Source organism: Dermacentor andersoni, chromosome 9 (genome assembly GCF_023375885.2).
Source record: "Dermacentor andersoni chromosome 9, qqDerAnde1_hic_scaffold, whole genome shotgun sequence".
NCBI classification, from domain to species: Eukaryota; Metazoa; Arthropoda; class Arachnida; order Ixodida; family Ixodidae; genus Dermacentor; species Dermacentor andersoni.
Genome location: NC_092822.1, coordinates 119,524,807 through 119,543,671, shown reverse-complemented (window position 1 = coordinate 119,543,671; position 18,865 = coordinate 119,524,807). Strand labels below are relative to the sequence as shown.

At 44.6% G+C, this 18,865-nt stretch overlaps 2 protein-coding genes across 3 annotated transcripts in view; one reads left to right on the top strand and one right to left on the bottom strand.

The window, feature by feature from the left end:
* LOC126529653 (uncharacterized) overlaps window positions 1-7,384 on the top strand; it is a 46,818-nt gene extending 39,434 nt beyond the window's left edge. The window contains exons 10-11 of the mRNA XM_055069931.2: window positions 4,129-4,237; window positions 7,165-7,384. Coding sequence (XP_054925906.1) covers window positions 4,129-4,237; window positions 7,165-7,234 — 179 coding nt within the window. The 3' untranslated portion in view covers window positions 7,235-7,384. The remainder of the gene's footprint in view (window positions 1-4,128; window positions 4,238-7,164) is intronic.
* A 3,236-nt stretch (window positions 7,385-10,620) lies between these two features.
* Window positions 10,621-18,865, bottom strand: part of LOC126529579 (ribosomal protein S6 kinase beta-2-like) — a 133,667-nt gene continuing 125,422 nt past the window's right edge. For both annotated transcript variants that reach the window (XM_055069929.2, XM_055069930.1), the window contains one exon: window positions 10,621-11,175. In XM_055069929.2, the coding sequence (XP_054925904.1) occupies window positions 10,903-11,175 (273 nt within the window). In that variant the 3' untranslated portion in view covers window positions 10,621-10,902. The remainder of the gene's footprint in view (window positions 11,176-18,865) is intronic.

Genomic DNA, 18,865 nt, shown 5'->3' with positions numbered 1-18,865 from the left:
TAATTTGGAAGCGAGATTCCCGACCAGTTGGGGATAACCGGAATGGACAGTGGGGGTAGTGGCAGTGGCAGCCCCTTTTACTTTTTATTTCATCATCATCATCAGCCTGGCTACGCCCACCGCAGGGCAATGGCCTCTCCCATACTTCTCCAACTACACCGTCATCTGCTAATTGTGGCCATGCTGTGCCTGCAAACTTCTTAATCTCATCCGCCCACCTAACTTTCTGCCGCCCCCTGCTACGCTTCCCTTCCCTTGCAATCCAGTCCGTAACCCTTCATGACCATCGGTTATCTTCCCTCCTCGTTACATGCCCTGCCCATGCCCATTTCTTTTTCTTGATTTCAACTAAGATGTCATTAACTCGCATTTGTTCCCTCGCCCAATCTGCTCTTTTCTTATCCCTTAACGCTACACCTATCATTCTTCTTTCCATAGCTCGTTGCGTCATCCTCAATTTAAGTAGAACCCTTTTCGTAAGCCTCCAGGTCTCCACTTTTATTTATTGGGCGAAAAATCAATAATTGCCTTCTGCGTGTTTTTGTGAAGGCCACAGTTGCCATACTCTGTTTCATTGCACAGACACAATGCAGGGAATCCTCTTTGCCTTTTTTAAAACTGAAGACTCGTATGAAATCCACTGCTTTCATTACTTGTGCTATGGTGCTCACCTGCTGTTTGTCTGTCTTCGCAACTTGCCCCTTTGTCCACAGGCTGATCACCTACTTCTTTGGTAATAATTTCCTCATAAGTTAGGGCACCACACACTGATGCACTGCTGTCGACATTGACGTATTTGCTAAAACTGATATCTCACAGTGCGCCACACACTAATGCAGGAATGAGCTCCTCGGCTCCATTGTCTCTTTCTTGCAAAGCCATAGTGGTAGAAACAGTGTGCAATTCTAGCAGCCGTAACATGATCCCATGTGTGGACCAACATGTGCATTGCATTTAGCAGCATGACTATGTACTAGTTCTTTTTGTTACCCGCGCGCAACATCGTCCTTTTGAGCTTGTGGTGCCCGTAAAAATGCCAAGTTTCTGACGATGCCCTGATCCATTGGCTATAGGGCCGCAGTCATGTTGGCGGGAACGAAAACTAACCTTGCGGCTTTGGGTTCAACGCCAACTTTGGGAGCTGAACGGTTGTCCACGATGAGAACTTGGCTGCTGCTAAGTTCCATTCTTCTGTCGAAATTCAGAAGCCACTTTCTAAATAGCTTTCCCATCGTCCACGCCTTTCTGTTGGCAGCATATTCGGTCGGCAGAGTCGGGATGTTTTTCAAAAACCACGGTTTCTGCATTTTGCTGATGTAGAAAAGTAGGGCTTTTCCATCTGTCATACTTGCGGCAACCAACACAGTGCTCCACTCTTTGCTGCGCTAGCCACCAGCACAGCTGTCCACTTTGTAAATGATAGTCTTCTCTGGCTGCAGCTTGAAGAAGGATGCTGTCTCATCAGCGTTAAAAATATCACTTGGCAAGTAGCTGCCAGGATACTGCTGCAGGGCGCCGCTTCTCCACATCGTGCACATGTCAGCGTCCACATCCCTTGCCTCACTGGATAATGTGCGGAAGGTAAAGGTTATGTCGTTCCCTAAAACGGTGGAAGCAGCTTTCGGAGGGGACCAAGTTTTGGGTGTCCATGCGCTGGGTGAAATTGGTCACCTTTGTCATATGAGACCACTCCGAGTGATGCTTCGGCTCCTCATTTATTTCGCCCACATAATTGCGGCATTCTCAAGCTGTGTGTTCTTCACTGGGCATAGCTTTTTCCAGCTTCTGGCGATCTCTCCAGCTTTGCAAACATCTTCGATAGCCTCCCTATTGTGGATGTATGTAGAAAGCATACTCCCCAATATGCTTATCTTCTTTGCATTCTCAGATTCACAGGCCTTCCCTTCGTTCACTTGTAGCAGAATCTCAACTTTCATCTTGATAGTCTTCATGCAGTACTTGCCCTGCTGAGACATCTTGCACCTTTGAGGCAAGCTCAGAATTGGTGTGCAGAAACCTGGCAAAACACCACCACTAGCGGCACGGAGCTTCAATGCACGAAAGAACCAGTTCGCGCAGGTCCCACCTGCTCTATCACCAATGTCGATGCCCATCAGGCCTTTCCCTTCAGATCGGGCAGCCGGACGCAGTGAGCGCGACTAGCCAAATGCCCTAATGATTATAACGATTTGGCAGTTGTGCCATCGGTCGCTCAGCCACGAAAGCTTCTAGCGAAGGTTTCAAACGATTCTTGGCGGTGCGCGATTCGTATTATTGGTGGAAGCGCTAATTTTAAAATTAATAAGCGGCCTGCATTACACATACTCATATGAACTCTGGACCGGAATGTGATGACTGGTTCGAGTTATCTGAAATTTAGAATTAATGAGTGGGGAATTAACAACCTTTCAGGGTAGTACACTGGAATATAAAGCTAGGAGTTTTAGAAATACCAGTAAAAACTTAACTCTGCCATCTTATTCCCCAATTTAAGGTGAAAACTCTATTGAAATAACTGCATGAAAATATTGATCCTTTGGGACGTTGGCCGGGAAAATAAAAATATTTATTAATCCAAAAAGATGTGTTATGTGGAATTGTATGAACGAGATTAGACTATATTAGAAAAGAAACATTAATGTAAAGGTTGGCCAAATTTTGCACTGACACTGCAATGCTAGTATGTGTGTGTGACGTCGTGAATCTCAAAGTGTGTGCACATTTGGGGTGCGTTGAATCGGTAAAAGTTCCTGAAACGTGCTACGTTCAGTACTTGGCACCTTTCAAACACAACGTAGGTCCTCTCTGCTAATAACTAGGCCCGAGCAGACTCTGTCAAAATCCACGACGTTATGGCGAGCTGGTGTTGGAACTTAAGTTGGTGTTGGCACCCGTGCTTTTTCTTTTTTTTTTTTTTTTCTTTGTGTCTTTTCTGGCCTCTCGAGCCTCGTTTCGCAGTAAGAGGGGTACTTTTAGTGATGTTCGTAGTATATAGGTGAAATAATCCTTCAGATTAGTGTCTTAATGCTGCGGCTGCCTCGTGAAAGGCGTTGGTCGAGGGATGGATTGGTGGAAAAAGATGAATTTTTCTTCAGCTGCGATGCTTTCTTTTTTAGGAACCCGTGTATGGGTTTCCTTCATGCTAGATGCTACATCATGCTACAGTCCAGGTGCCTGACAATTTGTCCCTCTTAGAGGTGTTGCATCACCAGGTTTTTCTCACGTCTGGCTAGCTTATATCACACTGAGAAAATTAAGTTAAGCTGTGTTAGTTAGTTAATGTGGCTCACCAGGACTCCTCACATGGCACAAGTGGCATTCTTGGTATTGCATTATGATAGAAAAACTGAAGATGATTGGCAGCGTCTTCATGAAGTTCCCGCACCAGCTCACCGTGATGTCAAGCATTTTGATGGCGTCTGGTAAGGGCTGGTTATTTTTTATCACTAAAGATCAACTACATTGCATTCTCACTGAGCCAGCCAAAGACTGAACCTGGCAAGTTGTTGGAATTTTCACTGCGCTACAATGGCCAGAATACATAAAAAATGCTACCTTGAAATCTGATGTCGCGCTTACGTGCTGGAGTTCTGACTCGAAGTTCCAGAAACGGAAGCTTGGTTTTCGTCCTTGGCATACAGCTGCGCTAACGCAGATGAGGAAACAGGTTGGTAAAGCAATGAAGGGGGCTAGTTGGTGAACGTTCATGGTTGTGTTGCGCTCAGTTTTACAAACGCGATATTAAGGAAGGACAGGACATGGACGGACGTAGCGCTACGTCCGTCCACGTCCTGTCCTTCCTTAATATCGTGTTTGTAAAACTGAGCGCAACATAACCATGAGGAAACAGGGTTTGCAACAGGAGCATTCTTCGTGCTCGTCTGCGTAACTGCTGCTGAATGCCAAGTGTGGACTTTCACCAAGTGGCCTTTGTCTGCTCTCAAGTTTCATTTTCTATTCTAGTTATAAACCTCATACTGCGAAAATAATTTCTGAATGAATATCTTGCGAATAAAAACTGGTTTAATGTTTCTTCTTAGCGCCCTTTAATGCGTGCAACCAAATGCATATGAACAGGGAATATATTGTGCATAATCATATTGTAGATTAATTAATCAATCCTCGCAGTGTCGGGCAGCGTTTCTCGAGTGCCTAGACGGGCCTTCAGCCCAGCGTCCTGCCTGCTGCCAGTGCCAGAGTCTCCGGTGGCGGCCCGCCTTTCGTCGACTCCTGCCCGGTACGTTTTGAAATTAATCTTTTGGGGTGCGCTTGTTTGTTGACAACTTCATGCAAAGGATGACTGAAATTTCGGATACCTTAAGATATGCCATTCAATGATTCGGACTGTCTCCATGACAGCGTGCTAATTTGACTGCCCAGGTGAAAGGCAATGGCAACATCTGGCTTTGACATGTTACTGCAATATTTATGGACGATCCCTTTCAAGGATACACTTTCTCGATATTTTGTGCAAGTATAGCACCGGGAATAAGAGCAATAAGGGGAATAGAATAAGGGCAACACTGGACTTTAGTCAACCAAGGCAACAGGCTGGCTTCAGGAAGGGATACTCTACAATGGATCACATCCATGTCATTAATAAGGTAATTGAGAAATCTGCAGAGTACAATCGGCCTCTCTATATGGCTTTCATAGATTACGAAAAGGCATTTGATTCAGTAGAGATACCAGCAGTCATAGAGGCATTGCGTAATCAAGGAGTACAGACCGCTGACGTAAATACCCTGGAAGATATCTACAGAGATTCCACAGCACCTTAATGCTACACAAGTAGGAAGATACCTCTAAAGAAAGGGGTCAGACAAAGAGGCAACCTCTCCAATGCTATTTAATGCATGCTTGGAAGAAGTATTCAAGCTACTAAACTGGGAAGGCTTAGGAGTAAGGATCGACGGCGAATATTTCAGCAACCTTTGGTTTGCCGATGACATTCTATTCAGCAACACTGCAGATGAGTTATAACAAATGACTGAGGACCTTAACAGAGGTAGTGCAAGAGTGGGGCCGAAAATTAATATGCAGAAGACAAAGATAATGATCAATAGCCAGGCAAGAGAACAAGAGCCCAGGATCACCAGTCAGCCTCTAGAGTGTGAAGGATTATGTTTACCTAGGTCAATTAATCACAGGGAACCCAGAACATGAGAATTAAATTCACAGAAGAATTAAAAATGAGCTGGAACGCATACGGTAAACATTGTCAGCTTCTGACTGCAAGCTTACCATTACCATTAAAAAGGAAAGTGTATTATCTGTGCATTTTACCGGTGCCGACATATGGGGCAGAGACTTGAGAATGACAAAGAAACTTGATAACAAGTTAAGGGCCACGCAAAGAGTGATCTGCATGTCTGTTTTACTCTGCGACGTACCAAGAGGGTCATACTTCCGTTTCTTCTGCTTGTTCCGAAGTCGTGCAGCCGTGCGCACAGAACGAAACAGATCTTCCACCGCGATCCTGCACCTTAATTCTCTCACGCTTGCTTCAATGCTCACGATTGTGGCACTGACTTATTATGCTAGCTGGTGTTCTTGTTCAGAGCACACAAAATCATTCGCTGCGCGAAATGAGAAATGCAACAGCTCGCGTCCGAGGCCATCACCGGAAGTACACCGGAAGTACACAGCACAGCAAAAATGCAAGAGAAAAAAAAACATAAGGCGAGGCTCGTGACAAGGCATCACGTGATCCTCCTGCTTCGGTGTGGGAAAATGCAGGGAAGGGAGTATGCTTGAGGAGGCAAGATGGGAGCAAGTGGAGGGAAAGATGGCAGTGAAGCTCACCTCCTGAAATCATGGGTTTGCGGAACTTCAATTATTTCCATCTCAGCTATTACTGAACCAATTTCAGATCAACGGCAAATATCTCAGCAACCTTTGGTTTGCAGATGACATTGTCCTGTTCAGCAACACTAGGGAAGAGTTACACCAAATGCTTGAAGACCTTAACAGAAAGAGCGTAACAGTAGGGTTGAAGATTAATATTGTCGCAGTTCACAAAGCACAGGGGCTTATTGCAGCAAGTCGCAGTACCGCATTGTATGTACTCTAAAAGAACGTGCAGGATGCAGGTCAGCGCAAAAGAACATCTTTGTCTTCTCTTTATCGTGCTCGTACTCTCCAGCGGCCCGGTCGTCGTCTTTAACGCCGTCAGGCTGTAGTTGGCACAAACAGGGACGCGGCAATGGGGTATACTCAACAAACAGAGACGCGGTATGAGGTCTTGAGGTATACGAAATTTCAGTCATCCTTTACATAGTTTCTGGGCCACTGATGGTGCTGCAAAATAGTTTGAATAATCGAGGTTGTATGAATTACTAGTGTCTAAATAATTGGTCGGTGTCAGTTGGTAATTAGTTGCTGAGAAGAGGCTTCAGTTTTATCAGGAAAGCAGACTGCTGAAAAGTGGTTCGTGTCATCTAAATCATTGCTTCAGCATTGGCCAGGGCTCAAGGCTGGCCTGGCTCAAAAGAGCATTGACTACATTGAGTCAAGCCAGGTGTTTCTCACTGATAACTCCAGCCTTGCTGAACATGGCTAAGCTGGCATATGTCAGTAAATATTCATGAGATGTTGAAGGTGACAGCACCTTCACTCAAATTAAACATATTGCAGCATGCTGTGTGAACACGTTTGTCTTCACCTAAATTAAAGGTGTACTCGAATTTAGGTTTTCCTTTTTGTACTTAGAGGCAGAGCAGCATTGTTTTACAGCAAGCGCATACTTTCTGGAATAATCCTCATCAATTTTGATTATTCTAAAGTGCCTAGGACATGTCTTGCAATTGGCATTTATTTCCTCCAAAGTTCTGACATCTGTATTTAGGTGCTCCAAACTGCTTCACAAATTGCTTCAAATCTACGTTTGTCAGTGGCACCACCACGATCGTCAGTGCTTGTATGCTTAAAATGGCTGAACCTGGTGAGGGACCCTTTACAGGCAGCTAGCAAGCAAACTATGCAATTACCAGCTCTGCAGCTTTGCCAAGATCGGTGCAGTGGTATTACTACTAGTAACAAATTTAGCCAAAGTGAAATTTTGTTGCCGTTGGCCTTTAAGCTACCTAGGTTTTACTGTGTGGAACTACAGAATGTTTAGAATGTTTGTACTTGTGTCAACAAACTTGTTTTCATTTTGTGCAGGCCTAATGTTCCTCTGGCCAGCGGCAGTCCGGAACTGACACCCATCAGGAAGAAGCCGGATCACCACTGAAGTCAATTGTGCCCGAGCTTTAGAAATTTTTTTTAGATTGTAATTTATTGACAATGACTTTGTCTAGGAGATGATTTTAACTTTTAAAAACTCGCCCGAGCTTCCGTATTTCTAAGTGCATAATAAAGTTGTAACTTTTTGCCAGTGTTATACCGGGCGTTGCTGTGGACATTTCATGAACTGTTTTTTAGGATAAGCTCTGCAGGTAAAAGGGGTGCTTAAGAGATCACTAAGTTAGTCTGATAAAGTATTTTGCGAGGGCTCAAACTGTACTTATTGTGTGAAAAAGGGTTGGTAACTTATTAGTAGTCAAAGCACGGGGCAATAGTTCCCTTCGATTTTCTGCCTGAACAGGCATGATGTATTTGCGCGATCTGTTTTTGCATTTTGGGCAGTTTAATGCGGTTGCCATTCTTGGGGAACTCCTCAGTTTGCTATATATATGTATATATATAATGTGTGTTCCACATAACCGGTGACTCAAGTTTTCCAATAACTTTGGGTATGTGACCAAACGAACATCTTTAGCACTGTGTATGTAATGTTAGTATGTGACCATTCTGGGCCGATACTCTAGAATAGATTTGCTGGTGACACGGCATGCGGCTGTGGCTGCGTGTACGCAGACCGCGCAGATGCGCTGTCTTCGCGTGTGCTTGTTGCCACTGGAGGTCGCCCAAATGCCCGACCACGGGCATCATGAGATGTGCCTCTCACTGAGTGTATGCGTCTCGGGGTCCGTACACATGCGACAAAGGAAAGGCAAGCAGCCACAGAATATGTGCACAAGTGAGCGCTTCTGTGTGCATAGCACAGTGCCGCTAGATGACCTTCAGAGGAAACGTTTGTATTTGGTTTAGAGAAAGTCTATTCTTCACTTGGTGCAAATGAGGCAAATGCGACCAAGAAATCTGTTCCCGAAAGTGTTTTATCGGGATTAAAAGTGCCCCGTATGACACCTGTAGAAAATTCTGAGCGCTTGGCCCACAAGAACCTCATTGCATCCTTATTCTTATGGTGCTCGTGCTTTGTCGGCCAAAGTTCAGGCTGAGTTTCAACATATGCAACTAGCCTTCCATTATTGATAGCATCCATCGCCTGTGTGCAACATGGAACTAGCGGTGACCCTCAGCACCTCAGCCTGTGCATCTTCCTTCAAGATGCATAGGACAAAGCGCACATAGCCTCGCAGAAGAGTGATACATAACCAGGTGCGTATGATTAGCCCTGTGTGGTTGGGCCTTAATCTGTTTCACTCATCATTTCACTCAGCATTACGACCTGTGCATTAAGTGATTAGCCCTGTGTGGTTGGGCCTTAATCTATTTCGCTCATCATTTCACTCGGCATTAAGTCTGCGGTGCAGTTCATTTCACTGCTGAACCAGTTTTACTCACGAAACTTCACTGCCAACTGAAGTGAAACTTCACAACAAATAGTTGTAGCGAAGCAAGCATATTATTTCAGTTCAATAAAGAATTAGGCATTCGCCATTCCACTATAAGTTGGCGAGGGAAAAGGTATAAAATTACAAGCTAATAACTTTATTTTTGTATTTACCGCCTTATTTGGGTAACAGAAAAAGTTTGAAGTACGAATTATTTGCAGCCTCGCGGAGGAACAGTGGCTGGCGGTTATGAGCGCGTGGGTGGGGTTTAAGTTGCAGGCTTAAGTTGTGTCCGACTATAGTAGCGTTTTTTGAATTAGCTCTGGAAGTATTATACAGAAATCTATATTTGCGGAACCATCGCAGTTCTTTTAGACCCCTTGTTTACTGCTCTAACAAGTGCCTCAACAGACTCGTATATTGTTGTTTGAGAAGTTATGTAATGATGCATGGCTGCCAGTCGTGTACAACCACGTATGGTGCAGAAAGCTGCGATTCTACATGTACTGTACCCACCGCGGAAGCTTAGAAAAAGCTAAGTTAGGTGGCTCGAATGATAACTGTAGAAGAGTCATTCAGAACACATGGAATTGTCCTCCACTTCCGGTGGCGTTTCCTGTGCTTCTTATTTAAATAAAACGATGTTGATCCATTAATATTTTCATTTCATAAACAGTTAAATTTGTTAATTTTTACTTTTCCTACCTGTTTGGCTGTTGTCTTGACTCTCTCCCTTAGTAGTTCACTTAATTTCTCAGATCCTTGCGACTCTCGTTTCCAATTGGCAATTTTGCACGAAAAGAGCTGTACAATTAGGGAAAACCTGATGAGTTAACTGGTGACAGTCATATTGCCTACGAGTTCAAGGGTTATTGCAGGGTTTGATGACGGACGCTGTCTCGCATCATTTTATTTCCACCTTATCTAACCCATATCACGGGTATATGGTTACGAGGATCTGTCAGCGTCGCGCCGAGCCATCATTCGAGGAAATAGTGAAACAAAATGAAACGCAATTGGCATTTTCTCTGGCCGCAACTCGTTCCACGTGCAGACAGACCAGCTGACCACGAACTGAATCCCTTTCTTGGTCCCTGGATCTGTCTAAACGAAGAAGGTTGAACAAACAAAGCAACAACGATGCGCGTGACCGTTGAATAGATGGTGACAACTGAATGCCTCTAGAGTTTAACACTCAGGCACCGAATTGATGAGGAGGTGACATCGCGGCGTCAGCCCCATAATCGCGTCTGCCTTCATGGCGCGTCGAGGCCCGGCCGTCCGTGCCGATCATGACGTTTGGCTCGCATAGATACTTTCTCCCTCCGAGACACAGAGTTCTTTGGCTCATTCCGCTTGCTCAGGCGCACGTTTCGTCTTTAGGAGGACTCAAGAGCATGCCAAGCGAATGAGTGGGTGGTGCGAATGGGGTGCGATAACGCTATGGCGTTCCACTCTTGAAGGCGAAGCTTAAGTGTCCTCCAATTTTTTTTATCTTGGCTGTACTTTGTTGCGTATAACTTCGACAATAGCATTGCCTTAACTTGATGAAGTTGTGCTGTATACTTATACATCAAGTAGTAATATTTGTTGTATTATTAAAGTTGTAGCAAATGCCTATATTTAAATGCGCAGTGCTTATGCTACTGTGGGGTCAGGGACTCTTGTCAGGCACTAATTGCCTTTTGTCACTGCACCATCTTGAGATTTTATAATCTCAAGAAAAATATTCAAATAAAATTTTTGGTCGACCATGGCTCATCTTAAGTTGATGATGTATATGCCTGGTAATTATAAAACTAAGACGCACTTCCGGGTCTTCTTTATTAATGCAATATTAATTCACTATATATAATATATATATATATATATATATATATATATATATATATATATATATATATATATATATATATATATATATATATATAGAGAGAGAGAGAGAAAGGTCGGATGGTTCGCCCCCTCTACTCGAGCAATAGTTGGTACGCCACTGCCCTCGTAAGTCCGTAATTTTTATTTTCCTAATTGCGTGTTAAGAAATTCGTTCTCTAGAGGGCTTCTTGGCACACACGGCTAGATGGAACCACTGCATGCTTGCAGCGGTTATACGTGCAGTCATGTTTTCAGTGCGAGAGCATGTCTTGCTGCTGTTTCGTGAAGAAAAAAAAGGGGGGGGGGAGGGGGGACAGCCACCTCTGTTGATCACAACTTTCCGCGTCTGCTTGGTCCATGACAAACAACAGTGAAGAGAACTGGGCCGAAGAAGAGAGCGCCGCCATCAGGGCTTCGGTGGCTCGATTATGGCCTTGGCTGACGGCTCGGGCACATTCTCGTCCGTCATGACCGTCTCGTGCAGTCGGGTGTACGAGGGCCTCTTAAGTCTCAGCGGCGACATGGGCGCAATGGTGATGTTGAGTTCGTTGGCCCCCTTGGCGAGCGCCATCCTCACGCCGTACTGGTCCATGGTGTCCACCGGCACACCGTCCACCATGAGCAGCACGTCACCCGGGTACAGGAACTTGTTAGGCGTCACGACCTGAGCGTTGGTAACCTGCAGAGGAGGAGCAGGCGGTTACCGTTCCCAGGCGGGGACGAAGGAATTACGCTAAAAGAATGTTCTAAATGCGGTGTTATCTGCTGCAAATGCCTGTCAAGGAGTTGGAAATTCCCACTGGAGAATTCGGAGTAGAAAGACGATCGAATGTAGTAAACGGGATTTTCTCAGGCCGAGAAATATAAACTATTTTGGTATTTATGGAGGTCATAGGCGTCGACGGCGAAGTGCTTATTGAATGGTATTTAACAGCTAGTTGGTTCATAACCAGGAAGAGTATAGAACAGCTGAACTGAAAAAAAAAAAACAGAAGAACGTCATAACAGCAATGTCCTTTTCATTCTTAGTTTTCCTTTTTTTTTTTTCAGTTCAGCTATTCAAAACTAGTCTTGCTTATAGAAGGCTTTCTGATAACTGTTCCAGGTCTCACGCACTTTACACACATTACATACACAGAAAATTGTGTTTAAATTATACTGACATGACAATTCCAACTTTTCAAAATTTTTTTGACTGAATGGAAGCTCTGGCTACTAGAAAAGTGCTGGTATCCTAAATTATTTACCGTAACACAGAAGTGTTTGAATAGTGGAGTTTCCGAATTGGAGAGAATGCGGTGGTTCTAGAAAGACTACCTATGTTTATTGAACCGTAAATCGAGTAGGTTTCGCATTTCTAAGCGATGTTAAACTTGAACATTGCACGTAGCGCCTTTGGCGATTCCCCATGCACTACATATTAACTTGATGCATGGCGCTCCACTTCATGTGCTCAGAGACCGAGGTCGTACCTTCTTGCCCAAGGTGATCGACATAATGCGCGTCTGCTCTATGCAGCATCGGCTGGCCACCTCCTACCATCCACAGACTAACGGTCTGGCCGAGTGATGTAACCGAAGAGACATGCTTGCAAAATGCGTGTCAGCCGATCACTGTGCATTAATTCGTCCGGCCTCGACACTGCCGATCATTCCCCGTTCTACCTCTTGCACGGTCGAGCACCCGTGCTACAAATGGAAACGTTGCATCTCGGCTTACGTTGCAGCTCGGCCTCCCCCTTAAAAGCGGAAGCTTTAGCTTGGGTTCTGGTATCCAAGTACATGTAGAAGGAGGATTCGTTTTTCTCGGCAACCCCTGCACCAAATTTGACGAGGTTTGTTGCATTTGAAAGAAAAACTTACATTCTAGGGACTGCTGGTTTTGAATTTTTCATTTAGGCTGTCAATTCTTTATTGGCAAAAATCTCAAATTTTCAGATAACGAAACTATAAAGTTTGAAACTCTAACTCAACAACAAAAAATGATATCACAATTCTGTGAATTCCATCTAATGGGACATCTACAGCGGACAAAATTCATATGGAATACATAAATCTTAAAAGATTTAGTATTATGGAAATACGGCTTTTGCCGTTGTACACAACGTAACCAACTCACGTAATATCCAAACTGACATACCAAATTTGTCCGCTTTGACTGTTATAGTAGATGTCGTTTAAAGAACCGCGATATGTGTTCTTGATGCAGAGCTATTAGTTTGTAAGCATCGTGCTTCTATATTTTTCGAACTTTCTAATTTTTCAAAATATTTTACACAACATTAGACCCCAAATCGAAATTCCGAGAAAGTTGAATTCTAATTCAACTCTCTCTCTCTCTCAAATGCAACATATTTCATTAAAAGCGATCCAGGGGTTATCTCGGAAAAGCGTTTCTGCGTTTTACATGTATCTGAATAGATCGCGCCCGAGCTAAAGCTTCCCCTTAAACAATTTTTCGAGGGATCAAATACATGAATAGTAACTGCATTGTCATTGCCAAAGATGCTGCAAACGAATTCTTGAATGCTACGCACTGTCAAAACAAGTAAAATAATTAGTGTTTTTTTTTATAAGAGAATATACTCTTATGTGCCAAAAATTGTGCCCAAAGTAACTAATATCAATGGTTCCATGTATTTGTCTATTCAATAAAGAAAATATCACACGAGCTTTAAAACTATATCAGTTCAAAACCAGCAAAGCAATGCATGCCGCTGATATGAAAAATGTAAAGGCCATGAAATGAACAGGCCGAGGACAAATATGTTAGTGAAACTTTGTCATTCAAGAACCTTGTTTACATTCTTGCACACACGCAACGGCCAGTGAAAAATCTCAATGCCGCTGTCATTTGCGCCAATTAATTACGCAGGAGCAGCTGTCACTGGTCCTGTATCGTGAGTAATTACACCGAAATTATTGTGGCAACAGAGAGCACGTATAGAAAGCAGGAGCTCTGCAAAATATACGAGTCAAATGAAAGTGAGCCGATGGGAATATATGACAAATGGAGTACTTTATTTAAAAGTAGTCTCCATGAGCAATTAGACATTTGTCCCATTGACTAACGAGTCGCGTGATTCCCGTCTCGTAAAACTCCTTGGTTGTTGCTCCAAAAAGTCTGCAACACGTCATCGTCCGACAAGAATCTGGTTCCCTTGAGCTGTTTTTTTCAGTTGCCCCAAAATGTGGAAGTCGCAAGGCGACAGGTCTGAGTTGTATGGTGGATATTGCGGCGTTTTCTACTTGAACTTCGCCAGTTTTATATTAACCACATCAGCGACGCGGGGACGGGCATTGTCTTGGAACAAGATGACCCCATTCGTCAATTTTTCACGTCGTTTGTTCTTGATTGTGACACGTAGCCGATCCCGCATTTCACAATATCGGAAAGAATTGATAGCCTCTCAATATTTAGCAAATTCTATCAATAATGGCCCCTGAGGATCGAAAAAAGAAAAAAAACGTCAACATCTTTCCGGCGGAAATGACGGCCTTTGCTTTCTTGGGGGTGGCGAATTCGAATGTTTCCACTGTAACCTTTACCGTCGTGTTTCAGGCTCGTAATAGTGGCACCATGGTTCGTCCCCGCAATTCCAAACAAGAAGTCGTCACCCTCATTGTGATACCGGATCAGATAAGTCAAGGCAGCACCGAACTTCTCCGTCTTCTGGCGGTGGTTCAAGATCTTGGGCATACATTGCGCAAACAAAAGCCGATAACCGAGATGTTCATGAATTATGGCGTGAACGGAACCGTGACAGATGTTCACTCGCTGGGCCGGTTCATCGATGCTGATCCTCCGTTCTTGTCTCTTCAGCTCATCAACCTTTGCAATTTTGTTGAGGGTGATTACACGGTGGCTTCGGCCCGGTCTTGGATCGTTTTTGCAACTTTCACGTCCTTCTTTGAACTGTTTGCTCTAACTCTTCACAGTGGCCAATGAAATACAATGTTCAAGGTGCACGGAAGCCATACGGCAACAAATTTTTTTTAGGGAACACCTTCAGCTGTCAAAAATCTCACGGCACCACGCTGCTCAACTTCTGGAGCGTCCATTACGTTACGCAACCATGTTCAACCCAGTGTATGAGAGCATTAAAGGACATTTATCTTCACACCTGCGTGTCACTTTTGTAAATGAGAGATGCCTGTGTGCTACGCGTATGTCTCGCAGATAATGAACCGAACCATTATATCGCGGGGTGGGTAGACTCGCATTCATTTGACTCGCCCTCGTACATTAGAAATGTGAAGATGCAATGGAATATACAAAAGCGAAGATACAGATTGATAAATGGCAAAAAAAGTGTCACTGGAAACAAAGTTCGCTGCACGCATACACAAAACCTCGCAGCAAGATATTTAAATATACGTATAAGTCTCCAGTAAATCTACGTATCTAAGAAAAAGTTACTGTATATAATGCATCAAATAAGGCAAATAAACATGTTGCGTAAATCACAGATTCACGGAACCCTAGATCCCGTCCCCATTCCAACCGCTCCCCCCGATGTATCGCGCGCGACGGAAGGCGACGCACTTCCTCCCCGCTTTTCTCCTTTGCGCACACAAGGCTGAGCCATCGTCGTCGGTCCAACCATGCTACCTCCCCCCCCCCCCCCCCCCCCCCGCTTTCACTCGCACATACAGCATGCGGCGTGCGGTCCCGATGTTATCGCCCTTGCACTTTATACGGAACATGAGGGCGACAGCGACGGCAGGAATGCGCCGGTAGTGTCCGTATAATTGCTATCGCAATAATTACATAAGAGTATCCTGCAACTGAAGTGTGCCATGGCCCATTATTTTCCGCAAAAGAAGTAACAAAATCGAACTTTCACCATGCGACAATTCGCTGCGCCGCAACAATGCCTTTTTTTCTTTTGAGGGGCGGGGGCATGGAAATAATAAAAAAAAAAAACGCAAGGAAAGCATGTTGGTCATAATCGAACGCCTACTTTGGGCACATAATGTGGCTACCGAAGGAATATCGAAGAAAACGTGAGACGCTTGGTCCACAGAGAACCATAGGCATACTGCTCGGTATTCTACACCGGCGAGACAAAATTTTGCTGAGAGGTTGCGCTAGCGAACGCGTTGCAATTCGTCGAGTCCCCGCAGTGGTGGCGGCAAGCGACCACGCAGTGTTTCTTTTTCTCGTCTGGTATCCAGAAAGCGTCGTAAACTATGCCAGGCGAAAACCCGCTCGGCCAGAGGAAAACGAACGCGCATCAATGTGCGCCGCGCGGTGGTCGAGGCAACACGAGAGAAACGCATGCGCTCTGGCTGGCTCTGGCAGCACGCGGGTAGGGTAGCTAGAACAAAAAATTGAAGAGGCTCAATGTGTCCTCGTTAATAAAAGTCAAAGTAGAAAAAATAAATGAGAACGTAACTACCTTTGTTGGCTCTAGTGTCTTGACATGGATGCTTTGGAGCAGGTGGAAAAAGAAATGTTGATATTTTTTGTGTGAGATAGCGGCACAAATGAACCACCACCACGCTTCGCCTCATCGGACCTCGCTGGTGCTTTGTCAACTTGTCTGATAGTGTGTTGATTTGGCCTACATTGTTGTACGTTCCGATGTACGACTTTAGAAAAGTCAATGCACCTTTGGCGTCGTATGTTTATAACAACATTAAACCCACAATGTTCTGCAATTGAAGATCAAAAGCACAACTTTGGAAATGCCAATGCACCTTTTACATCAAAAGTTTATGAGAACTTTATACGCTAAAGTTTCGGAATTGGCATCCATGCACTCCGTAGATACCGCGGCCTCCGCGAGATGCCGCGGCAAGCCCGTTCGCCCTTGAAGCTTTGTGCTCGGATGGGGCTGCTTGCGTTATGTGACTCTCGGTGCATGGTGCTGTGACTTCGGGATGGAGGACGAACGACGGACTCGTTCCGTAGACGAAGAAGAAAGGAAAAACTTTATTCAATATTTACAGATAGTGGATGATAGCGTACAGTAAGAGCGCATCAGACCGACTGGGTGGGTGGAAGCGACTCTCTCTTCTCCCAATGGGCCGGCTCTCCCTCAAATCCCTTCGGCGACCCCTCGTCGGCAGGAACAAGTTTGGGCGAGTTCTCGTCGGCAGGAACCAGGCGGGGCAGAGTGATGACGTCGCCCGCGTCGAATTCTTGATTCGTCGCGGAGATGACTGGGCGCTTCTTGAAGTCATCTCCTGTGTCGAATTCTTGATTCGTCGCGGAGAAGTGGGAGCTCCCGTCGCCTTGTGGTAGTCACGTGGTGCATTTAGTATGGCAGCTCCCGTCGCCTCGTGGTTGTCACGTGGTGCCACGTGGTGCCACGTGGTTGCCACGTGGTGCACAACAATGGACGTTGTCGCGAAATCACGCCCGAGTTCGCTATGTTCGCGGTGAAATGTTTTTTTTTTTTTTGAGCGTGATAAAGACATTGTAGACAAAATTTAGAATGATTGCCGGCACCTGGGGTTGCTTTGGTCGGCGGTGCATGTAGAGTATGAAAATATTTCAGGGTGGGGGGGGGCTGAGCCCCATAAGCACCCCCCCCCCCCTGGCTACGCCCCTATGTGCAGCGGTGGCAAAGAGTAGACAACGAACATTAAGCTTTGAGTATATTGAATATTCTGCTTTCTTAAAGTACACCCATTTCACTTGGGAGCGAAATGTATCGCTTCGGACAGCCGCTTTGGTGAAGGCACTACCGTGTTTAACGGGACGTCAAAATGGGGCGTTTCCGTAGCAATTGCGAAATATTTTTTTCCCTTGTAATGCTTGCACCCAATAATTAACCTGTGCATGTAATTCAAGCGGTGGATTCAATATATGTATTAATAAACGTGACATGAGGGACGGTACAATAAATGAATGTTTAAGTACTATATAGTTATGATGGGTCTCTACAGTGTAAAAATGTTTACACCCTAAAGGGTGTTTACTTGTCACACGGGTTAAGGCCCTACCGTTAAAGCCTTACAAAAATACGTTTAATGAGTAGGATGAAATTGTTGGTGGGAACCAATGATGGCACCTTTTTGCCGAGCTTTTCTTGCAAGTACATGTTGACAGCTGTACCAGGCGACATAAAAAGTGCATTGAATAAAGTTTCATATCTATCCCTGTGAAATTTTCTTTTCGGATATTTCTGCGCGCCCAAGGCTGTCTGAATGATTACATAGTTTTCAACAACGTCTTTTGTCATCGCACGTCTGGTTGGAGCTCCGTTGTCGTCCTCTATAAATTTTTGTAAGGCCCTAACGGTAGTGGTGTTAACTGTGTGACAAGCAAACACCATTAAGGGTGTAAAGATTTTGACAGCGTATAACATGTACAGAGTCATTCACATCCCACCTTTACATGCTTTTTATGTAGCCTCCAGCACGCCGGTAAAAACAATGTCACTTTCTGGCCTTTATCGACAACTGATCGCAATTCGTGACTGAGGGGGCCGTTTTATCTGTGCTTCTGCACGCGCAAGTATATTTGTCTGTAAGTTTCATTACTGAATTCTTAATTCTTAACCAGTTTTCTTCAACGGTTCTTTCCCGAAACTACGGGAAATAAGCACCACAGTGACTTGTAGCTCAATGTTAATCGTTCGAAAATCCTCTCCGTTGTAGTTACGGATATATTTATATTGTTTAGAAGAACACGATGACATGCTGAATTGTGTGATTGAGTGGTGATTTAACATTGATAAAAAAAAGCTAGGCAGTAGATAACATGGAAACATCTAGGTAATACGAGATCGAGCATAGTTGCTGATGGCAATGCGACCCGAGTGGGCTGTTCGCCCATTTGCTTAAGTTTAATTGTAGCACACAAATCGTCAAAGACGGAACAGCGTGAAAAGCCGGTAGCACATCTATATAGAGAACTGGACCATAAAATTCCGGGAAAACTAAATTCGCTCTGAATGCGTAGTGATACATTTGGAACTCGGACAATAATATTCCTGATGCAATTGAGCAAGGCCGCTGTACCGTAAAGGTATTCCAAACTGTTTCTATTCCATTTCTGCAATCAGCCCTCCGCGATTCGTGAAATATTTTTAGGGCCACCCCAACTTCGAGTGTCTGTTACGCGGCGTCACAAAAACCGCGAAAACTTTCCACCTGATTGACTATACACAATGATTACGCATGATTAGACTGAACAAAAGAAAACTAATAATTTCCGATTCTACGCCCTTACCGTACTTAGCCTTGTGCTATTGGTCAAATGGCTACGGGCTACGCCCACTTCGCCTGTCTACCATGCGATGTCACAAAATCGCGAAAGCACACCGCATTGAAGTGACGTGTATGTATTAAAGATGCATTAATATACCGAAAAAAGCAGGGGCGCTATAACGTAAAGCTATTCGTCTTAGGCGACGT